Source organism: Xenopus laevis, chromosome 8S, assembly GCF_017654675.1.
Source record: "Xenopus laevis strain J_2021 chromosome 8S, Xenopus_laevis_v10.1, whole genome shotgun sequence".
Lineage (NCBI taxonomy): Eukaryota > Metazoa > Chordata > Amphibia > Anura > Pipidae > Xenopus > Xenopus laevis.
In genome coordinates this window covers 11,803,600-11,826,463 of record NC_054386.1, presented here as the reverse complement: position 1 = coordinate 11,826,463, position 22,864 = coordinate 11,803,600, and the positions used below count along the sequence as shown (strand labels likewise).

At 38.7% G+C, this 22,864-nt stretch overlaps 1 protein-coding gene across 2 annotated transcripts in view; it reads left to right on the top strand.

Annotated features, from left to right (window-relative positions):
- Positions 1 to 6,617: 6,617 nt before the first annotated feature.
- Positions 6,618 to 22,864, top strand: part of LOC108699777 (cytoplasmic dynein 1 heavy chain 1) — a 79,094-nt gene continuing 62,847 nt past the window's right edge. The window contains exons 1-12 of one of the 2 annotated variants that reach the window (XM_041574657.1): positions 6,618 to 6,985; positions 10,322 to 10,409; positions 11,651 to 11,824; positions 11,945 to 12,200; positions 12,365 to 12,551; positions 12,643 to 12,914; positions 15,867 to 16,094; positions 16,237 to 17,313; positions 17,509 to 17,688; positions 17,856 to 18,005; positions 18,092 to 18,238; positions 20,410 to 20,550. In XM_041574657.1, coding sequence (XP_041430591.1) covers positions 6,733 to 6,985; positions 10,322 to 10,409; positions 11,651 to 11,824; positions 11,945 to 12,200; positions 12,365 to 12,551; positions 12,643 to 12,914; positions 15,867 to 16,094; positions 16,237 to 17,313; positions 17,509 to 17,688; positions 17,856 to 18,005; positions 18,092 to 18,238; positions 20,410 to 20,550 — 3,153 coding nt within the window. In that variant the 5' untranslated portion in view covers positions 6,618 to 6,732. The remainder of the gene's footprint in view (positions 6,986 to 10,321; positions 10,410 to 11,650; positions 11,825 to 11,944; positions 12,201 to 12,364; positions 12,552 to 12,642; positions 12,915 to 15,866; positions 16,095 to 16,236; positions 17,314 to 17,508; positions 17,689 to 17,855; positions 18,006 to 18,091; positions 18,239 to 20,409; positions 20,551 to 22,864) is intronic. The other variant, XM_018232328.2, reaches the window with a different exon arrangement.

Here is a 22,864-nt window from a genome sequence, read left to right as displayed (position 1 = left end):
ATATCTTACAGATCGATGCTTACATTTTGTAATGTGTCCTGTTATTACATGTTGACTAAAGTTGAAGGAAAGTAGTTTAGCGCTTGGAGGTGCCAAATATAAGGCACCCCCAAGTGTATGTATTTACTTACCTGAAACCCTGGTGCCGGTGCTCCTATCAGCAGAAAACTGCACCTGCCCAGGGTTATTCCACCGAGCACCACGGAACGATCCTCTTCCGCCTTCTTCTTTCTTTGCACAGCTGCGCATGCGCATTAGAGTGAAAAAACAAATTTTAACGAAAAAGTCGTTATTTTCATTCTACTGCGCATGCCCCTAGAAATCTGATGAAAGAAGAAGCCAAAAGAGGAGAGCCGGGCCGGTGCAGTTTTATGCTGATAGGAGCACCGGCCCAGGGTTTCAGGTAAGTAAATACATTCACTTAGGGGTGCCTAACATTTGGAACCCTCAAGTGCTAAATGACTTTACTTCTCCTTTAAATACAGCATTTCAGCCTTTTACCTGTAGTGGGCCATTTCTCATACAAGAGCCAGATTATCATAAAACAATGCCATACAAAAATGTCTATAAAACCCTTTAATAGACCGGGGTCACAAATCCCCTGGTAGAAACTCCAGCTGGACAGCCCTCTAATAAGCTTTGTCCTAGCTACCACTCCTGCAATATACCCAGTAAAACCTTCAAGTAATATGGTTTCCTGAAATCTATTGGTGAATGTTTATCTTAAAAAAAGCGAAATAACTTCCTATTTAACGACACAAGCTTTTCCAAGAATTTTACCTGTACGCGAGGAATGTTAACAGTAATAGGAGTGTCTTTTAGTCTGCCTTTAGTATGGCTTAATTTTAATATTGTACATACATTGTACTTTGTTTTATGATAACGTAATAAAACTTTAGACTTAATATTTTGTACAAAATGGCCCTGTGTACCCATTAAAAATGCTAGAAAGGAAATAGCTAGAAGATGGCACCTTAGTAATGTCCTGGCCTCTTACCCCCCACACCCTTACTTTCAAAGACGAGCATTCTACATAAACCTACCCTGGACTAGAATATGTTTCATGTTAGCCTTAAAAATCTAAGCTTGATTGCATTTTTTTTCCTTTTGCTATTGATCAAAGCCCTTGCAAATGAATGTGCTACTTCTTTCAAGCTAACATGGTATATAATAAGGACTCAATAAAGAACGTGTGGCTTTATTTGTTCAGTACAGGAACTGTCAGTCATGTATTAGAAACCTAATCATGAAGCAATATGCTGTTATGATGTTCAACTGCATATGATCCAAAATAGTCTATTGGTATTGGGTCCACTTTTATTTAACTTGTTCATTAATGACTTAGAGGAGGGTATTGTAAGTACCATATATACTCGAGTATAAGCCGTCCCGAGTATAAGCCGAGGTACCTAATTTTACCTCCAAAAACTGGGAAAGCTTATTGACTCGAGTATAAGCCGAGGATGAGAAATGCAGCAGCTTCTGGTAAGTTTCAATCAAAAAATTGAGGGTTTCTGCTCCCATTGGAGGTGCCGGTGTCTCGTTTTTTGGATGCCGGCGACCATTCTTGGATGCCGGCGAATATTCTTGGATGCCGGCGACTATTCTTAGACGCCGGCGACCGTTTTTGCGCTTGACCCGAGTATAAGCCGAGGTGGAGTTTTTCAGCATATTTTGGGGGCTGAAAAACTCGGCTTATACTCGAGTATATACGGTAATGTATCGGTGTTTGCAGATGACACAAAACTATCCAGCCCAATTAATTCCATCCAGGATGTGGCATCCTTGCAACATGATCTTGACAAACTGGCAATCTGGGCAGCTAAGTGGCAAATGAGATTCAATGTTGATAAATGTAAAGTCATGCACCTGGGATGTAAAAATATCCACTTATACCCTTAATGGGACTGCACTAGGTAAATCCATTATGGAAAAGGGCCTTGGAGTCCTTGTAGATGATAAACTTGGCTGTAGCAAGCAATGCCAGTCAGCAGCATCAAGGGCAAATAAGGTCTTGAGCTGTATTAAAAGGGGCATAGAGTCAAGGGAGGAGGGGGTCATTCTTCCACTGTATAGAGCACTGGTAAGGCCCCTTCTAGAATATGCCGTACAGTTTTGGTCTCCATCACTCAAACAGGACATTATTGAATTAGAGAGGGTACAGAGAAGGGCAACTAAGCTGGTAAAAGGTATTGAAAATCTTAGCTATGAGGAAAGACTGGCCAAATTGGGGATGTTCATGCTGGAGAAGAGGCGCTTAAGGGGTGATATGATGACTATGTATAAATATATAAGGGGATCATATAATAATCTCTCTAATGCTTTATTTACCAGTAGGTCTTTCCAGCTGACACAAGGTCACCCATTCCGATTAGAAGAAAATCGGTTCTGCCTTAATATTGGGAAGGGGTTTGTTACAGTGAGAGCTGTGAAGATGTGGAATTGTCTCCCTGAATCAGTGGTACAGGCTGATGCATTAGATAGGTATAAGAAGGGGTTGGATGGTGTTTAGCAAGTGAGGGAATACAGGGATATGGGAGATAGCTCATAGTACAAGTTGATCCAGGGACTGGTCCCATTGCCATTTTGGAGTCAGGAAGGAATTTTTTCCCCCTCTGAGGCAAATTGGAGAGGCTTCAGATTGTTTTTTTTTTTTTTTGCCTTCCTCTGGATTAACTGGAAGTTAGGCAGGTTAAAAAAAGTTAAAAAGGTTGAACTTGGACGTGTGTCTTTTTTTCAACCTAACTTACTATGTTACTATGTCTAGTTACTACTGCCAAACACCCCTTAAAAACTGTTCCTGGTGTTACTAAAACACTAGAATACGTTTGGGAATTGTAAGTAGTTCTTACTCTTGTGGCATGATTTCCAAAGATGTGTTTGCAGTAGTTTGGCATAGAAATAGAAGTTTCTTGGTAGACTAATAATGTCTCATCACCTACATTGTACATTATTATATTTGGACAATGCATAGCAGTTGTACACAAATTCATTTGTAAATTCTGGCAACAAGGACTTTTAGCAAACTGGCAAAATTACGAGACATGGCATTTAGCTTTGAAAATAAAAATGTAAATAATATGCTAGAATTAATTTAATATATTCTAAATGTATATTGCATTTGTCATAATGCCCATTGTGTCTACTATCAGTTATGTTTCCCATAACCAGATAGTTTTTTTTTTTTTAGTTTTTCTATTATCTGTTACATGAGTATTTTTTGGATCACTAGCATTGAGCTCAAAAGATTTATTTTTATCCCCATACTCGAAGCAATATGTTGTCTACTGCTGCTTTTTCCATTTACTACATTGAGCACCTATAGAAAGAAGGTGCTAGTCATTATGTTTTTGATTTGCAGATTTTCTTCTTAGTACTGGGATACTGCAGAATGAAGGAGTACAATTTCACAGGGGAAAACTATTACATTCTCCAGAGAATTTTTTTTTTTTTAAGCGATACCGACGCGTTCCTATTAAATCATAGGAACGTGTCCATATAAACGAGGTGCTTATCAATAAAAAATGAAAAATGAGTTCATGACGATAAGGTGGAAATGGAATAATTCCAAAACTTGTATGCAAATGTGCGTGTGCAACAATATATATTCAATTGTATTACAAATATGGCCTCTTGTTATCCCAAAGCAGTTAACCAGATAGTTCTAAATAGGGATGCACCGAATCCAGGATTCGGCCTTTTTCAGCAGGATTCGGCCGAATCCTTCTGCCCGGCCGAACCGAATCCAAATATGCATAGGCAAATTAGGGGCGGGGAGGGAAATCGCGTGACTTTGTCACAAAACAAGGCAGTAAAAAAGGTTTTCCCCTTCCCACTCACCGGTTCGGTATTCGGCCGAATCTTTCACAAAGGATTCGCGGGTTCGGCCGAATCCAAAATAGTGGATTCAGTGCATCCCTAGTTCCAAATTACAGAAATGTCATCTCCCATAGACACCTTTTTAATAAAATCTGAATTTTCAAAAATATTTCCTTTCTCTGTAATAATAAAGCAGTACCTTTGTACTTGATCCCAGCTAAGATGTAAAAAAAAAACCTTATTGGAGGCAAAGCAATCCTATTGGGCTTAATTCATGTTTAAATGACTTGTTAGTAGCCTTGCTATGTGGAGATCCAAATTACAGAAAGACGCCTTATCTGGAAAAACCAAGGTCACAAGCATTCTGGATAACCGGTCCCATATCTGGATGTGTAGACCACAATACAACTGGTTTGGTTCAAACATCATACCAAAAATAGTTCCCTATAGCACCAAGATACATTATTTTTTATTTCTACAGGTGTGGTTTTCTTCTGTGGATTTGACACGGAAACCAGTCGTATATCCTGCAATCCAATGTGGGGCTAGCTTAACTAAAAAAAAGTAGCTAGAAATGTTGTACATTGTTTTGTGCTTCTGTACCAGCCCAAGGCAACCACAGCCCTTTAGCAGTAAAGATCTGTGTCTCCAAAGATGCCCCAGTAGCTCCCCATCTTCTTTTCTGCTGATTCACTGCATATGCTCTGTGCTGCTGTCACTTACTGAGCTTAGGGACCCACTCACAATATACAGTACACATAGAATAGAAATGTCACAATATAAGGCTGATTAGTAATTAATACAGATAATTACTACGTGGCAGCACAGAAACCAGTGCAATTAGCATCAGAATTTAATAATCAGCCCTGTAGCATCAGCTTATATTACAGGGAAGCTCATTTTCTGCTGGATAATTAGGGACGAGCCCTAAGCTTAGCTTCTCAACAGAAGGCTGATTAGTAATTATACAGATAATTACTACGTGGCAGCACAGAAACCAGTGCAATTAGCATCAGAATTTAATAATCAGCCCTGTAGCATCAGCTTATATTACAGACCAACCTCATTTTCTGCTGGCTAATTAGTGACGAGCCCTAAGCTTAGCTTCTCAATAGCCAATCAGAGCCCACTGAGCATGTGAGTGTCACAGACACTTTCCAAGATGGTGACCCCCAAACGCCAATACTGGAATCCCGTGGCGGATTTCAGCTTGCAAGCTCTCTGTGAGAATTGCCATAGTGCGTTTTCCATTAGTTTCAGTGGAAGTGCAGTTTATACATATTTACGTCAGACAGAGTTTTTTTTATAAATGCAACATAAAAACGCCACGTCTGGCCTTGCCCAAATAATCCCTCCCTTCTCTTCCACTTCCTGCTCCCTGAATTTCCAGGCTGTGCAGGGGAGCCGCCGGCACGGCACTGTAAGACAGAACAGTGAACACGATTCCTTTGCAGCTTGCACTCAATGGAACAGCAGACAGCGGTGTAGTTTAAAACATCTTTAATCACCGGACAATCCACCTAACGCGTTTCGTGTGAACACACACGTACTCTTAGGCAGTGCCGCCGACAGGGGGGACAAGTGTCCCGGGCCCGGCAGTACTGCAGTTTTGAAAGAGCCGGGCCCCCCTTGCGAGTGCCGAAGCTTTGCTGCCATTTTTATAGTCCTGAACAGCCGAAATGTGGAAGTGCTGAAAAGCCAAAGTCCTGAAGCGGTGAAAAGACCTGAAGTCACGAAAGGAGGTGAAGTCCTGAAGCCACGAGTTTAATTCTACTGAACATCAATTTGTGTTTTTCTTTTTTAAATAAAACAAATGTTTTTTTAAAAAATATTTTTTTGGGGCCCCATTTTTTTAACTTGTAAGGGGGGGGGCTGGCAGCAATGTTTTTTTTTTAAAAAAATATTCTTTGGGCCCCAATTTTTTTTAACTTGTTAGGGCCCTGGCGCCAATGTTTTTTTAAAAAATATTTTTTTGGGGCCCCAATTTTTTTTAAAGTGTAAGAGGGGGCCCTGGCGCCAATGTTCTTTCTTTAACTTATAAGGGGGTCCTGACCATCAATAGCTTTTTGTAACTTATGTGTGTGGGGGGATTACTTTTTTAGCGCTGATGTCTGTGTGGTCTTTTAACTGTGATGTGGAGTGGGCTGGATCTGGGGCGGGGCTTGGGCACCAGGGTGGGCGGGGCCCTGAAAATGTTGTTGTACGGGGTCCCGTGATTTCTAATGGCGGTCCTGCTCATAGGCATAAATCAGTAATACAGACATTGCATTAAAAAGAGCTGGGGGTAAACATCACCAATGACGTATTTGCTCCCACTATTAACCCTGTCAGGAATAATTCTGTTTAGTGTTCATTATAAAAGTCTCTCAACAAGTGTCACAGTAGTGTACGCACAAGTGACTATATTAAAGACTAGCAGATCATTTCAAAAGGATTCTTAAAGTTTAGGGACAGGGACCAATCAGCAGCAAGCAGGACCTGATAGGGAACTGAAGCCTGTGCTTGTATGACTGCAGAGCTGTAATTGGCTGTCTTTCTTCTACTGTGCTTTTAGGACACGCCCACTCCTCATTTGAAACGGGGACCAGAGAACATCTATAGGGAGCTCTAATAAAGGGGCTATTTTTAAAGATAATATTAATTATTAGCACCATGTAAAAGCATCACCATATATTCCTTATAACTGCCTACAAAATTAGGGTTTTTACATTTACCCTACATGTCTCCTTTAAAACAACTACACGACCCAAGAAAACTACAATTCCCAGCGTCCTCGAGGCCCCTCCCCGTTCACATGATCTCGAAAACCCTCCCAGTTTTGAGGCGTGGAGAGAAGTTGCAGTCTTTCTCTGTCACTCGCTGCTGTGCTTTCTAATCGGGCGCTACGTGGCTTGAGGAGGCTCCGGTTTAGCTATGTCCGACACAGGCGGAGGAGACGATAGCTCCGCCAACCTCGAAGTGTCGGCTGCTGTGCAAAACGTGGCAGACACGTCTGTTCTGCAGAAGCACATTGGCAAACTTGTGCCGCTGCTGCTGGAAGATGGCGGCGAGATCCCGGCATCATTGGAGTCCGCCCTGGAAGAGAAGAGCGCGCTGGAGCAAATGAGGAAATTCCTGTCCGATCCGCAGATTCACACTATCCTAGTGGAGCGGAGCACATTGAAGGGTGAGGCCTGACTCTTAGTTTGCTCCTGTCATCCTTATCCGGGAGGGCGTGGCATCTGGGTGACGTCATCTGTGTGCTGCCAGGGAGGCGTCGCCCGCCACTAGGGTCAGAGTTTCAGTCAGGTTCAATGGGATCCGGCTGATAAGTGCTGTGTAATGGAATACAACGGCCTTCTCCTACACGTTCTCATTAAAAGTTATTTAAAGTGTTTGTTCACCTTTTGAGATAACTTTTAGTATCTAGTAGAGAGTGATCTTCTGAGACAATTTGCAATTGGTTTTCATGTTTTATTATTTGTGGTTTTTGAGTTGTTTAGCTTTTTATTCAGCAGCTCTCCATTTTTCGGATTCAAACAGGTTGCTAAGGTCCAAATTCCCCTAGAAACCATGCACTGATGTCAATAAGACACTGGAATATGAATAGGAGAGGCCTGAATAGAAATATGATGAATAAAAAGTAACAATAAATACATTTGTAGCCTTACAGAGCATTTGTTTTTAGAAGGGAGTCTGTGACGCCTTCCAAACTGTCCCGTTTTTACAGGGACAGTCCCTCTTTTGACGGCTCAACCTGCAGTCCCTCGTTTGTACTGGAAAGCCTTGTTATTCTCTGCACTGAACAGCCATGCAAATAAACTTAATTGGCTTTTGGCAGAGACGCCAGAACAGCCATAACAGAAGATAAGATACTTTTGTAACAATTCAAATGTATGTAGATAAGCAAATAAGTTATTGCATCGATATAAGATAACAGGTCCCTTGGGAAAAGTTCGACTCACAGCTTAAGCTGGTCATAGACGCAAAGATCCGATCGTACGAATCATTGTACGATCAGACTTCCCCAACTCCCGACCTGCCACTAACCATTCAGAGCAAATAAAGTAGTAAAAGAACAGTCAGTCTCCCTGTCTGCCTGTGTTATGTAACAAAACATAGGCCAATCACCTTTTGTATCTTCCTTTAATTAACCAACAGAAACATTGTATCATAATGAATGATACAATATTAACCATTAGTATAATACAATAGAACCCCCAATTTTACGTTTCTTAATGGACTGTGGGAAGAAAAACCCTTAAATCCAGGAAAAAGTTAAGGACACGTGCAGGATTTTTTTTTTTTTTTATTTGAAACAGAATTATGCTTTCACCACATTCTTGTGTCTTTCCCTCGCTCCCTCAATCTCCAACAAATAGGGTTGCCACCTCTTCTTGAAAAAAATGCCGGCCTTCCTATATATTTATCTTTTTTCCCTATTAATAACATTGGGATCAACCATCATTTTTACAGGCCAGGCCAGTAAAATACCGGCCAGGTGGCAACCCTACCAACAAAGCTTGTGCTTCCTTTTGCTACTTTTACAATCTTGTGCCCCAGTCCCTAACTCCTCGTTTAGCACTGCTTGCCTCTCCGCTCCCTCCAGCACTGCTGCTGCTCCACTTTCTTCTCCAACAAAGGTTACTTCTCCGGATTGTTTCTAAAACGTATATCCTGCCTGCCCTCTCCATTCTTCTTAAGCACAGCTTCTGTTTACCTTTGCCGATCACAATCTTGTGCCCCAGTCCCTAACTCCTCGTTTATCACTGCTTGCCTCTCCGCCCCCTCCAGCACTGCTGCTGCTCCACTTTCTTCTCCCATAAAGGTTACTTCTCCGGATTGTTTCCCTTTGCCGATCACAATCTTGTGCCCCGGTCCCTTACTTCTCCTTCAGCACTTCCTGACTCTTTGAACTGAGTCTTGTGCCCGGTCCCTTACTCCTTTTTCCTTCTTTCCGCTTCCAGCAGAATTGTGCAGCGTGTCACAAGCTTCAAAGGACTAAATGTAAAAGGTTTTTTACTAATAAAATAGAGCTATTGGCAAGGGACAAGGGTGATAAACCGATGTAAAACCTGGGAAAACAAAAAAATAAAATACAGGGAAAACTGCTGCTGAAATGCATTAGAACATGGAAGGGACCTTGGAAAAACAACATAAAATCTGGGAAAATGTAAAATAAGCATACATAAAATCTTTGTTCTACTGTATACAAATATAATTTGTAGCCTCGCAGGACAATAGTTTATGTTCTGCCAGGATCAGTAAATCCCATCTGAATACTGGCAGGAGTCCGAAATAATTCAAATACAGGTATAGGATCCCTTATCCTATCCAAATTACGCAATGTCTCCCATAGACTCAATTTTATCCAAGTAATACAAATTTTTAAAAATGATTTCCTTTTTCTCTGTAATAATAAAACAGTAGTTTGTACTTGATCCCAACTAAGATATAATTAATCCTTATTGGAAGCAAAACCAGCCTATTGGCTTTATTTAATGTTTAAATGAAGTTCTAGTAGACTTAAGGCATGAAGACCCAAATTACAGAAAGATCCGTTATCCGGAAAACCCCAGGTCCCGAGCATTCTGGATAACAGGTCCCATACCTGTACTATAAAAATAAAATGAAGACCAGTTGCCAGAAATAGGCTATTTGAGAACATACAGTCTGGTTTCTTGTAACAATGGTACACATTTTTTAATTAAAGTATATTGGAGATAGGTTTCTTTTTCATTAAAGAAAGTAAAAATGGGATTTTATTTTTTTTGCCTTTACATCCCCATTAATTCAATTTCTTTTCAGCTTTGAAGCATATTACAAATCAAAATATAAATATTATTTCTCCATTGTTTTTGTTACAAAGTTTAATGAAGTGTATCAGTTTAGAACTAGGTCTACTTGGGCAAACAAACACAATCACTTTGCTGATTTAAAGTATTTTGTTGGTGGTTCAATAAAGATACATGCTATTTTGGTGACACTCCTGAGTTAGATCTTTTCCAGTAATGTGAAAAGAGATCTGTCTATAAAAGCTTTCAAGCTTTTTCAGTATACGGCATGATTAGCACATAAACTAGATGTGTGTGTTTATGTAGTAAAGAAGGCTAAAGGCCCCCATACACGGGCCGATAAAAGTTGCAGACAGACCGAGTCGGCAGCTTATTGGCCCGTGTGTGAGGCCATCCGACTGGCTTTCCCGATTGAAATCTGGCCAAGATCTTGATCAGACAGATCTTGATCAGGCGGGTTAAAAAATCCCGTCTGATCACGGGTGCATCTCAGCGTGTATGCGGTCCCGCTATCCGACCTCCCGTTCTCCTGCATTATGATCCAAACGTTGGGCCCTAGGGCCCCATGATTGGATCAGCCCGATATCACCCACTTCAATGTGAGCATATCGGGCAGAGATCCTCTCATTTGAGCAAATCTCTACATCTATGGCCACCTTAGGTTGCAACCATTGAAACCATTATGTTGCATTTATTATACCCATGCTTTCTCTTTCTGATTTTAACAGAGGATGTTGGCGATGAAGGAGAAGAAGAGAAGGAATTTATTTCTTACAACGTTAGCACTGATATTCATTATGGATTGAAATCAAACAGGTAACACCTTCAAATATTTAGTACCCAGTACCTAGTGCATACATTCAATACAGTATTACATCCTAGTTGTGTTGACACCATGGATTTTAACACAAGCATTTAGACAAGCTCAACTATTTAACTGATGAAAAGCTAACCATCCACACTGTCGCTCATCTGTGATAATTCATGTATCCTAAAAACAAATCAAATCATAAAAGCAGAATTTCTTTCTACAACAGCGTTTCTTTCTGTGGCTGTGTATATTTTATTTAGCTGTGGATATTTTTATGTTTACAAGTATAAGAGCATGTAGAGCCATGAATATCCAGTAAATTATATTCTTAATTTAGTGATGTAATCGGTTATAATCAATCATCTGTCTCAATACAGAGACAGATGAGAAGATTCGGGGAGATTTAGTCGCCCGGTGGGATGGTACTCGGAGCGCTTCGTTTTTCGAAGTCACCCAAAGTTGCCTTATGAGGAAACTTCGGGCGACTTCAGAAAATTAAGCAATTAAAGTGCCATCCTGTCGGCGATTTGGATTCTAACTAGCAGGGAGGCACTTTGGGAGATTAGTTACCCGAAGAAGAGGCGATTTGTCGCTGGGCGACTAATCTCCCCGAATCTTCTTGTCTGTCTCTGCCCTAAAGGAGAAGGAAAGGCCAAAATTTTGTAAGCTTTATCAGAAAGGTCTATTTAAATATACCAGTAAACCCGCTGCTGCATTTCTTTCCTTCTATCGTGTACACATGGGCCTCTGTATCAGGCTTACTGTTTTCAGCTTAAACCTCCAGGGCTAGGCATGCTCAGTTTGCTCTCCGCTCCTCCTCCCCTTCCTCCTGTAAACTGAGCCCAGAGCTATGAGTGATCAGGGAGAAACTCAGGCAGGAAGTGATGTCACACCAAGCTAATATGGCAGCTGCTATCCTAAACAAACAGAGAGCTGTTTACTCTGGTATGGTAAAACATTCTGCAGAATAAATAGTGTTATAGCTTGCACTACTGAGGCTACTCTATTGCAATAAATTGCTTCGGTAGCTTTCCTTCTCCTTTAATGGTGTCATTTGTAATGTGACTTAAGTTTGTGTATGATAATAACTAAAGTGCCTCCTGTTGTAAAAGATATGGATATTAAAGTCTCTTGCTTTTATATGGTCATGGAACTCCTGACTTATAATATCCTCTTATTTTACTGTAGGGGCTACTTTATTCACTTTTTAAAAAATGTTTTTATTTTTTTTTTTTCTCTCCATTAGCTTGGCGTTTATTAAGCGCACACTTGTAATTGATGCAGACAAACCTATTTCATCTCAGCTTCGGGTTCTTACACTTAGTGAAGACTCCCCTTATGAAACATTACACTCTTTTATCAGCAATGCAGTCGGCCCATTTTTCAAATCTTACATTCGAGAGTCTGGGAAAGTGGACAGGTAATTTATATAAATTTTTCTGATTCGTTAATTCTATTTCTTAAGCAGTCCAAGATCAAGTTTTGCGGTTCACGTTTTAAGGTTTCTTTAATTGACAACTATTTTTCTCCCAATTTTTAGAGACGGTGATAAAATGGCTCCTTCTGTTGAGAAAAAGATAGCAGAGCTTGAAATGGGCCTCTTGCATTTGCAGCAGAATATTGAAATACCAGAGATCAGTTTACTGATTCATCCAAATATTACTAATGTTGCAAAACAGTGCTATGAGCAGGGAGATAAACCAAAAGTCACAGATTTTGGAGACAAAGTTGAGGATCCTACATTTCTCAATCAGTTACAATCCGGAGTTAACCGCTGGATTCGAGAGATACAAAAGGTATATTTATTTGTTTTTAAAGGAAAATTTTTTATACTTTAGCGTGACAGATTATTGTACAGTTTGTGGCTATTTGAAGATTCGAGTACGTGAAGGGCCCTGGGTGCTACAGAAGTAAGTACCTTATCTCACATATATCAATGCACTAACATTTCTATTTGCAGGTGACTAAATTAGATCGAGATCCAGCATCAGGAACTGCTGTGCAAGAAATAAGCTTTTGGCTAAATTTGGAGAGAGCTTTATACCGCATTCAGGAAAAACGAGAGAGCCCAGAGGTTCTCCTTACCTTGGACATCTTAAAACATGGCAAACGTTTCCATGCTACAGTGAGTTTTGACACAGATACAGGTAAACTCCACTATATTTTGTTTCAAATGGCCTATTTTTTCATTCATGTTCTGTTTATTTAATTCATGTTTGTATTTGTTTTGTTTGATAGGCCTTAAACAAGCTTTGGAAACGGTAAATGATTACAATCCTCTGATGAAAGACTTTCCTCTGAATGATTTGTTGTCTGCCACAGAGCTTGACAAAATAAGACAAGCCCTTGTAGCAATATTCACTCATCTCAGAAAAATCCGGAACACAAAATATCCTATTCAGAGGGCATTACGTCTAGTGGAAGCCATCTCGAGAGATCTCAGCTCCCAACTTCTTAAAGTTTTGGGAACAAGAAAACTTATGCATGTTGCGTATGAAGAGTTTGAAAAGGTATGGCTCGTAATAGTTTAAATCATTTATTCTTGTCTTTCATTGTAAATCTCCATTGCTTAGTAAAAATCCCAAGTAGTTATCTGCATAACATGGAGGCAGGTAAATAACTACTTTGTGGTTTCTGAATGCTGTTTAAAGGGATACTGTCATTGGGAAAAAAAATGTTTTTCAAAATGAATCAGTTTATAGTGCTGCTCCAGCAGAATTCTGCACTGAAATCCATTTCTCAAAAGAGCAAACAGATTTTTTTATATTCAATTTTGAAATCTGACATGGGGCTAGACATATTGTCAATTTCCCAGCTGCCCCAAGTCATGTGACTTGTGCTCTGATAAACTTCAATCACTCTTTACTGCTGTACTGCAAGTTGGAGTGATATCACCCCCTCCCTTTTCCCCCCCAGCAGCCAAACAAAAGAACAATGGGAAGGTAACCAGATAGCAGCTCCCTAACACAAGATAACAGCTCCCTGGTAGATCTAAGAACAACACTCAATAGTAAAAACCCATGTCTCACTGAGACACATTCAGTTACATTGAGAAGGAAAAACAGCAGCCTGCCAGAAAGCATTTCTCTCCTAAAGTGCAGGCACAAGTCAAATGACCAGGGGCAGCTGGGAAATTGACAAAATGTCTAGCCCCATGTGAGATTTCAAAATTGAATATAAAAAAATCTGTTTGCTCTTTTGAGAATTGAATTTCAGTGCAGAATTCTGCTGGAGTAGCACTATTAACTGATGCGTTTTGAAAAAAACATGTTTTCCGATGACAGGATCCCTTTAATGTTTTAGTCCTTTTTCAAATTAAGATATGATGGAAATTGTAGTTATGAAGAATAATTGGGCAGAAGCTTACACATTCATAGCTTGTTTTCAAAAGCAGAAATAACTGTATTTATACTTAACATTAGCACAGCAATGAATACTTTGGTATATGTTGAGTTGCAGGAAGACACTTCACACAAAAACACTTAAGTGTACACAAGGGAATTGAGTTTGGGAGTAATATTCAGAGATTCTTATACAGTTTCTCTTTTCACCCTTTAACATATGTCCCTCGATTCATGTCAAAATGAAGGATACTGGCTGCAGGGGTGGTTGGAAAAGATGGTTACTGTAACATTTTTAAACCCTACGGGACTTTAAGGTTTTAAATTAAACTTTTACAGTTTCATTAAAGGGGACCCTTAATTTTAATTACGCTAGATAAATTATTTGAATGTTGTTTCCTTCAGTTTGGGAATTCATAGTTATAGCAAGCAGGCAGGAACCATTTTATGGACACTGTTATTAAGGCAAGCCTTGTATCATCTCAGAATCTTGTTTGTGCACCAGAATGGGGGACCTGATGTCCATCCCCATGTCCTGGTTACACAATTAAATGGTGAAGAGAACGTGGGAAATGTGTGGAGAGCAGTGACATCTAGGAAGTGCTGAATGGAGAGTGAAAGTAATTGTCTGCCCCGCCTCTATGCCTAAGGTATGGAGGAGTGGCAGACAATATTTGATTGACAGCTGAGATTTTAAAATGAGCTTACAACATCTATGAATTCTTTAATAAAAAATAGAAATTGGATTTTGTGTTTAATTTGAAAAGGACTTTTATTATACAGCTTTTTGGGTCCACTTTAAACCGAAAATAAAAATTAGATAGAGTCTAATAATCTTTAAAATGGTAGATTTTCTTTTTTTTTTTCCCCCCTCATGGGTTGAGTTCCCCACTTTAGTGTTGCCTCTTAGAAATGTGTCTGTATCCATTAGTAGTATCTAGTAATAGAGGGCCAATAGTAAAATTTTCCAATTTAAGTATGTTGCACATGCACAAGTGTAGCTTGGTGGAAGGGCAGCCTTGGGAAATACGTTGGTGGTGCTTAGTTGGATTGATCTTTATTTAAAGAGGAGCATGGGTCCAGGGAATAGAGTTAATGATTTAATTCACTTAGGGGTGCCTAACATATTAGAACCCTTGGTGAACTAGATTTTTCTTGTCCTTTTGCTGAGTGCAGAGTCATTTGTTATTCACCTGTGGGTTTTGTGATGCTTTCGTAGAAATGAGATTGGTGCCATAGCAGCTGCGTTCCTGGATGGCTATTTGAACTAGGTTGCCCATATGTTTACTTGGCAACATACAGTATACATTAAAGTGTTGGCTTTTGAATTAAAATTATGCCAGATTTTTAATTAGCAATAAGGTTAGATGAATTTCTGCAGACAGCATTGTTGTGATGAGCAGAATAATACTTGTAGGACATTTTATAATACAATTATTTTATAGGTCAGTTTTTACAGTTTGAATGCCTAAGACATTGGAAACCTTTTAGTATCATAGATCACAAATGGCCATTAGACCCTCTATCTGTAGAGTGATTTGAGAGTTGGTGGGCTGAAATCAACTCTGTGTTCAGTGATAGGTGGATGTAATTTATGCCAAAGCTTCTGGACAGGCACAAGACCGTTTGTAGTACAGGTATGGGGCCTGTTATCCAGAATGCTTGGGACCTGGGTATTTCCGGATATTTGATCTTTCTATAATTTGGATCTTCATTCCTTAAGTCTACTAAATAATCTTGTAAACATTAAATAAACCAATAGGCTGATTCTGCTTACAATAAGGATTAATAATATCTTAAAATCATGTACTGTTTTATTATTACAGATAAAAAGGAAATGATTTTTGATTTTTGGATAGAATGGGGTCTATGGGAGACTGCCTTTCCGTAATTTGAAACTTTCTGGATAGCGGGTTTCCTGATAACGGATCCTATACCTGTACTAGTGTTTCAACAAAACGGTCTTCTTTGTGGCCATCATTGTTCTTCAATTTAGCTATTTAAATACATTTTTATTGCTTTGGGCATTAATGAACCATTGACATTTGCTGTATTTCTGGTGCATTTGAGCACACCTAATTTATACTTGCAAGCCCTCATTTATTTTCACTCTATTTCAAGGTCATGGTCGCCTGTTTTGAAGTTTTCCAAACTTGGGATGATGAATATGAGAAGCTTCAGGTTCTTCTGAGGGACATTGTCAAAAGAAAGCGAGAAGAAAATTTAAAAATGGTCTGGAGAATTAATCCTGCTCATCGGAAACTACAAGCCCGCTTGGAGCAGATGAGAAAATTTAGGCGACAGCATGAGCAGCTGAGGGCTGTGATTGTTAGAGTTCTCAGACCACAGGTATATTATTTCAGTATGAAATATATTTCTTGCAGTTTAAAATCCGTTAAATAAAAATTATGATTGTGCAAATTTATTATAATCTGTATGAACACTTTTTACATTTAAAAGAACAGAATCATTTTCCTTAATTTTGCATCAGGTCACAGCTGTTGCTCAGCAAATTCTGGGAGAAGTTCCTGAACCCCAGGACATGAAAGTAGCTGAAGTACTTTTTGATGCTGCTGATGCGAATGCAATTGAAGAGGTAAATCTTGCATATGAGAACGTCAAAGAAGTAGATGGTTTAGATGTTTCCAAAGAGGGCACAGAAGCTTGGGAAGCAGCCCTCAAGAGATACGATGAAAGAATTGACAGAGTGGAAACAAGGATCACAGCCCGTCTACGAGATCAGCTGGGCACAGCTAAAAATGCTAACGAAATGTTCCGAATATTCTCAAGATTCAATGCTCTGTTTGTCCGACCCCACATCAGAGGAGCAATTCGGGAGTATCAAACACAGCTTATCCAGCGTGTAAAAGATGACATTGAATCCCTTCATGATAAGTTTAAGGTGCAGTACCCTCAAAGTCAAGCATGCAAGATGAGTCATGTCCGGGACTTGCCACCAGTGTCTGGTTCTATTATATGGGCTAAACAAATTGACAGACAATTGACTGCCTATATGAAGCGTGTGGAAGATGTTCTTGGAAAAGGATGGGAAAATCACGTAGAAGGGCAGAAGTTAAAGCAAGATGGTGACAGCTTCCGTATGAAGCTCAATACTCAAGAGATTTTTGATGATTGGGCTAGAAAAGTTCAGCAGAGAAACCTTGGAGTCTCTGGTCGTATTTTTACCATTGAAAGCACACGTGCCCGTGGGCGAACAGGAAATGTTCTAAAGTTGAAGGTCAACTTTCTGCCTGAAATTATAACGCTCTCAAAAGAAGTTCGAAACTTGAAGTGGCTTGGGTTCCGGGTTCCACTGGCGATTGTTAATAAGGCTCACCAGGCAAATCAGTTGTATCCCTTTGCAATATCTCTGATTGAAAGTGTGCGTACGTATGAACGCACTTGTGAAAAAGTGGAGGAGCGCAACACCATTACCCTACTGGTTGCTGGCTTGAAAAAAGAAGTACAAGCTTTGGTTGCAGAAGGGATTGCATTGGTTTGGGAGTCATATAAGCTTGACCCTTATGTCCAGAGGTTGGCAGAGACTGTTTTCAACTTTCAAGAAAAGGTTTGTTTTACTCCTTATTGCTGTTCTATATATCTATATCTATATCTATATCTATATCTATATATATATATATATATATATATATATATATATATATATATATATATATATATATATATATATAATATATATATATATATATTGTAAGTGTTTTATCTACCTCAAGAACAGTCATGTTTTTATCTATTTTTATAGGTTGATGATCTTCTTATTATTGAAGAAAAAATTGACTTGGAAGTTCGGTCACTTGAAACTTGTATGTACGATCACAAAACCTACTCTGAAATCTTAAACAGAGTTCAAAAAGCCGTTGATGATTTGAACCTTCACTCTTATTCCAATCTTCCCATCTGGGTCAATAAACTTGATATGGAGGTAATTCTACATCATGCTTTTCTTAATATACTTTACAAGTATTGCTCTCCCTCTCTCTTCATCTCTTTATATCTCTCCCTCTCTCTCCATCTCTTTATATCTCTCTTCATCTCTCCCTCCCTCTCTCATATAATTATTCAATAAAAACTAAAATTGTTTTTGTTTAGATTGAAAGAGTTTTGGGAGTTCGTCTTCAGGCTGGGTTGAAGGCCTGGACTCAGGTCCTAATGGGGCAATCTGATGGCAAAGCAGATGTTGACATGGACACAGATGCTCCTCAAGTTAGTCATAAACCAGGAGGAGATCCAAAAATCAAAGTATGTAGCTTTATACTACTTAATTAACCTCCACTATGAGTTTTTTTGTAGATATCTGATGCTGACTACCATTGTGTATGTTGCAGAATGTTGTACATGAACTTCGAATTACCAACCAGGTTATTTACCTGAATCCACCAATTGAAGATTGCAGGTATAAGCTTTACCAGGAAATGTTCTCATGGAAAATGGTGATTCTTTCACTGCCAAGAATTCAGAGCCAAAGATATCAGGTAAAGCAATACAGTATGTTCCCCTCCTTTGGTGTTTGGTAAAAGTATTATTAAATGCCGGGTGGCATCAGTTAATAGTGCTGCTCCAGCAGACTTCTGCAATGAAATCAGTTTCTCAAAAGAGCAACCAGGTTTTTTTATATTTAATTTTGAAATCTGACATGGGACTAGACATATTGTTGGTTTCCCAGCTGCTCCAGTCATGTGACTTGTGCAATTCCATCCTAAAGTGCTAGCTTTTTCTTAAAGGCAAAAATGACTTAAGATGGCTGCCTACACACCAATATTACAACCAAAAAAAATACACAAGCTGGTTCAGGAATTCAATTTTATATTGTAGAGTGAATTATTTTCAGTGTAAACAGTGTAATTTAGAAATAAAAACTACATCTTAAAAATCATGACAGAATCCCTTTAAGTAAACTTACATCATATAAGCACTTTGTATATAGTTTTCTTTTATAGCTTACACATGTTCCTTTTATAATTATACACTAACAGAGTATATTTTAAGTCCTTCTGTTGTATAATTAACTTTATTTAGGAAGGACTATGACACTTGGGAAGATTTATCAAAGGTCGAAGTGAAGGTTCGAAGTTAAAAACTTTGAATTTCAAAGTAATTTTTGGGTACTTCGACCAGTGAATAGTCCAACTTCGATTCGAAGTTGAAAAAAAATTTGAATATTGAAATTTATCATGTATGGTCTCTTTAAAACGTCGACCATTCGCCACCTAAAAGCTGCCGAAGTGCTGTTTTTAGCCTATGGGGGACCTACGAGAACCTGTATGGAGGCAATTGGGGGAGTTTGGGAGATCGAAGGTCGAAGTTAAAAAAACTTAGAAGGAATAGCGCCTTGGATCTACTTCGATTCTATCAGATGATTCGAAGTAGGCCGAATACGGACCACTTAGACCACCAAAAACTTCAATTCGGTTGGTCTTTTTGAATTCGAATCATTGTTTTTTCAATTCTAAACTTGACCCTTGATAAATATGCCCCTTGGTGTGATTCCTGGTGTTTTATAGAACATCTATTAATAGGTCTGCAGGTGGGACAACAAATTGCTTAAAAATTCTCTGTTGATTGCAATGGCATTCATCTTGCCCAGTGGGTCCCTGCTGAACTGAAGTGATGCACTGGCATTATTTGATGTGTCAGGATTTTATTAATGGTAAACAAAACTATGGTCCTTTGTCCTTTTTTATTTTAGATTTTTTTTTTAGTTTTATTCTTTGTATAGTGTAGACACAACAATTTTTTTCAAGAATGGAAAATTTTAGACTAAAGTTAAGCAAAATCCATTTTAACATGAATGTTTGATGTGCAGTTCTATGCAATAGGTAGATTTACAGCAAAAGTCCTTTTTTATTTTAGATTTTTTTTTTAGTTTTATTCTTTGTATAGTGTAGACACAACAATTTTTTTCAAGAATGGAAAATTTTAGACTAAAGTTAAGCAAAATCCATTTTAACATGAATGTTTGATGTGCAGTTCTATGCAATAGGTAGATTTACAGCAAAAGTGTTTGTTGCCCTTTAATATTTTTTTAACAGGTAATTTGACTGTTGGTTACTCAAGAAAGAAAGGAATACTGCCTCCTCAATTTCTCTGAGGCTGTAGTTTTCAGACTCAAAATCACCATCATGACCCCTTCCCCCTTAGCCATTCATGAAATTGTTATACCGGCTGTATCAATCTCAATAATAGAATAAAAATAAGTAATCTACACAAATCCCACTCTAACCCAGGGCTTCCTGGAATATCTAGAAGGGCAATATATTTAGAATCAAAAGTTTATTCTTACTTACAAATCAATCTAGCCTGAAACAAGGTTTAAAAACATATTTTAATACCAATGAGAAAATGCCCACATTTTATGGTGTCTGACCGTCTATGTAGCTTTTGTTTTTTTTTGCTTATTTTATTTTATTGTTTTACTTCTGGATATATTATAGCCGTTAATACCGAATATTATTTTTGATGTACAATTGCCATTCATTTGGCATTTATTATAGCACACTTTGACTACTGACTTTTAATTGGACTGCAAATAAAGCAATATATTTAAAATGATGGTGAATCTTTTAAGTTATAATGTATGAAAAAACTGGGAGTTATAAATTATGCTGATCTTTAATATACTACATATTTTATAACTATCCGATAGGTTGGTGTCCATTATGAACTATCAGAAGAAGAGAAGTATTACAGGAATGCACTGACACGAATGCCAGATGGTCCTGTAAGTCTCGAAGAAGCTTACTCTGCTGTTATGGGAATAGTAACTGAAGTGGAACAGTATGTTAAGGTGAGCTCTGGCTTATAAACAAAAATATAACTGCACTTAAAGGGGTTGTTCACCTTTAAATTAACATTTAGTATGATGTAGAGATTGATATTCTGAGACAATTTGCAATTGGTTTTAATTTTTTAATATTTGTGGTTTTTGAGTTATTCAGCTACTCTCCAGTTTGCAATGTCGGCAATCTAGTTGCTAGGGTCCAGGTTACCCTAGCAACCATGTATTGATTTGAATAAGATACTGGAATATGAGAAGACCTTACTAGAGTGATGAGAAATACAAACTAGCAATAACCATAAATTTGTAGCTTTACAGAGCATTTGCTTTTTAGAAAAGCTGGAAACTCAGAAGAAAAAGGCAAAAAATTATAAAACTGCAACAAATAAATAATGCAAACCAGTGTAAAAATTTGCTTAGAATTGGCAATTCTATTACTACGTTAAATAAATAATAATTTACAGTAATTCTAAATAAAAATAATTTGCTTTTGCAAGCATTACCAGTTTAGAGATCTGTGCAAAACCTGCTCGAATTTATAGAAACTTTTCCGTAACATATTCTTTGTAAAGTACTATGTGGCTAGGCTTGGTGGTTTAGTTTAAAAGTTTAATGTAGCCGTTAAAGGTTATTAAATTGCATTTAAAAAGCTTTATATCGTGTTTGTGCTTCTTTTTATGTTAAACAGGGGATTTTCACTTTGGAAATTGTTTCTCTGCAGCACACATAATTGTGACAAGCAACTTAATTCTTAATGGCTTGGTTTCAGAGAGCACAGGTTGTCCCTCGTACTTCTTTCCTTTATGCACCCTGTTCCTTCCTGGGACCCGTTATTTTGTCCTGAAATCTCCTTTAGGTTGTCCATTCGAGTCTGCTCTAAACCCAGTATGTCTGTGCCTGCTCACTTGGAAAGTCTGTTTCTAGTCACTTATTTCCTCAGCTAGCAAAGGTGTTCTTTCCTGAGCCATTCTTGGTATTTCCTGGCAACTTTGTAAACTAGTGCCTGAAACAAGACTGGGGACTGTACATTTAGGCAAACCAGCACTGGTTAGTCCTGGGAGTAGGTTCTTTCATTATTTCATTTTTTTTTTTTTTTAAAGGTTTTTATTTTGCATTTTATAACAACAAACAAACAATTAAACGCGCCTGGTTCCATCATTATTGTAGTCATCGCAGTAAAGCATATGCATTTAAAAATATTTGTATCCCTTACATTCATATACATTTCGGTTCAGTTATGGTCCTGTATCCACTACCCCTAAACAGCTTGAACAATGAGTATGTATAATTAAGCTCCTACTAGCTTGTCCTCCCTGACATTAAGGCTCCTCTGTGGCTTCCAGTCAGTCTCGCCACACCAGGTCATATTTCTGGAGACAACCTCAGTATAAGGGAGTTCTGTTAGGGGAAGTGTTACTTTAAGCAAGTTCAGCCAGCCATTGAGTGTGGCGGTTTGGGGGGGCATCCAATTCAGGAGGATATACTTCCTGGCATAGAATAATGTATAGAAAAGTATTTTCATGGCCGCTCTTTGGGGTGACCTCATCTAGTACACCAAGCAGGCATACTTTAGGGGTTATTAGATTAGGTAGTGCTGTTTTGTCCTGAATATAATGGAGAACCTGGGACCAGAAGGTTTGGATTCGGGTGCATGACCAGATGAGGTGTAGTTAAGGTGAATCTGAGGTCCTACACTTGGGACACTATGGTGAGTCGAGTTTGTTCATATGAAACAGCCTAGTTGGGGTTAAGTGGAGTCTACTTATGCCCCTGAAGAAGCTGGTTTTCCAGTGAAACGCGTCGGGGGGCATAGGTGGACGGTGGGGCACCAGCTCCCAACGTAGCCAGGTAGTTGATTCTGGGAAGAACACGGAAGGGAGGTATGGGTGGTCTGTTTGATACTATGCCACAAGAATGGCTAAAAACGGTATAATTTTTTAGGCAAGTTGGCTTGTTAATAATTTACTTCGAACACTGCTGTGGTGTGTGGCTGATTAGTCACCATTGTGTGATATCCCCACTCGTCCATCCTATGTTTTTAATTGTTTGTATTTTTATGGACACGGTCCAGCATCACTGAAATGTATTCTCAGTGTGGAGTTATGTGTATTAGGCAGCGTGGCCTGCTTTTTTTTAAGTAAGAATAATAAAAGTTGAATTTTAATGGTTGAATTATTTAAGCAGCTGAAGTAGTTAACTGGAGGACTGCATAGTGGAGGCAAAAGTTACAATGGTTTCCATTGTGCAATTCCTCAATTGCTACATGTATTGATACATTTATGGTTATTTAACTTGCGGGTGTGTTGATACTTAGTAATACTTT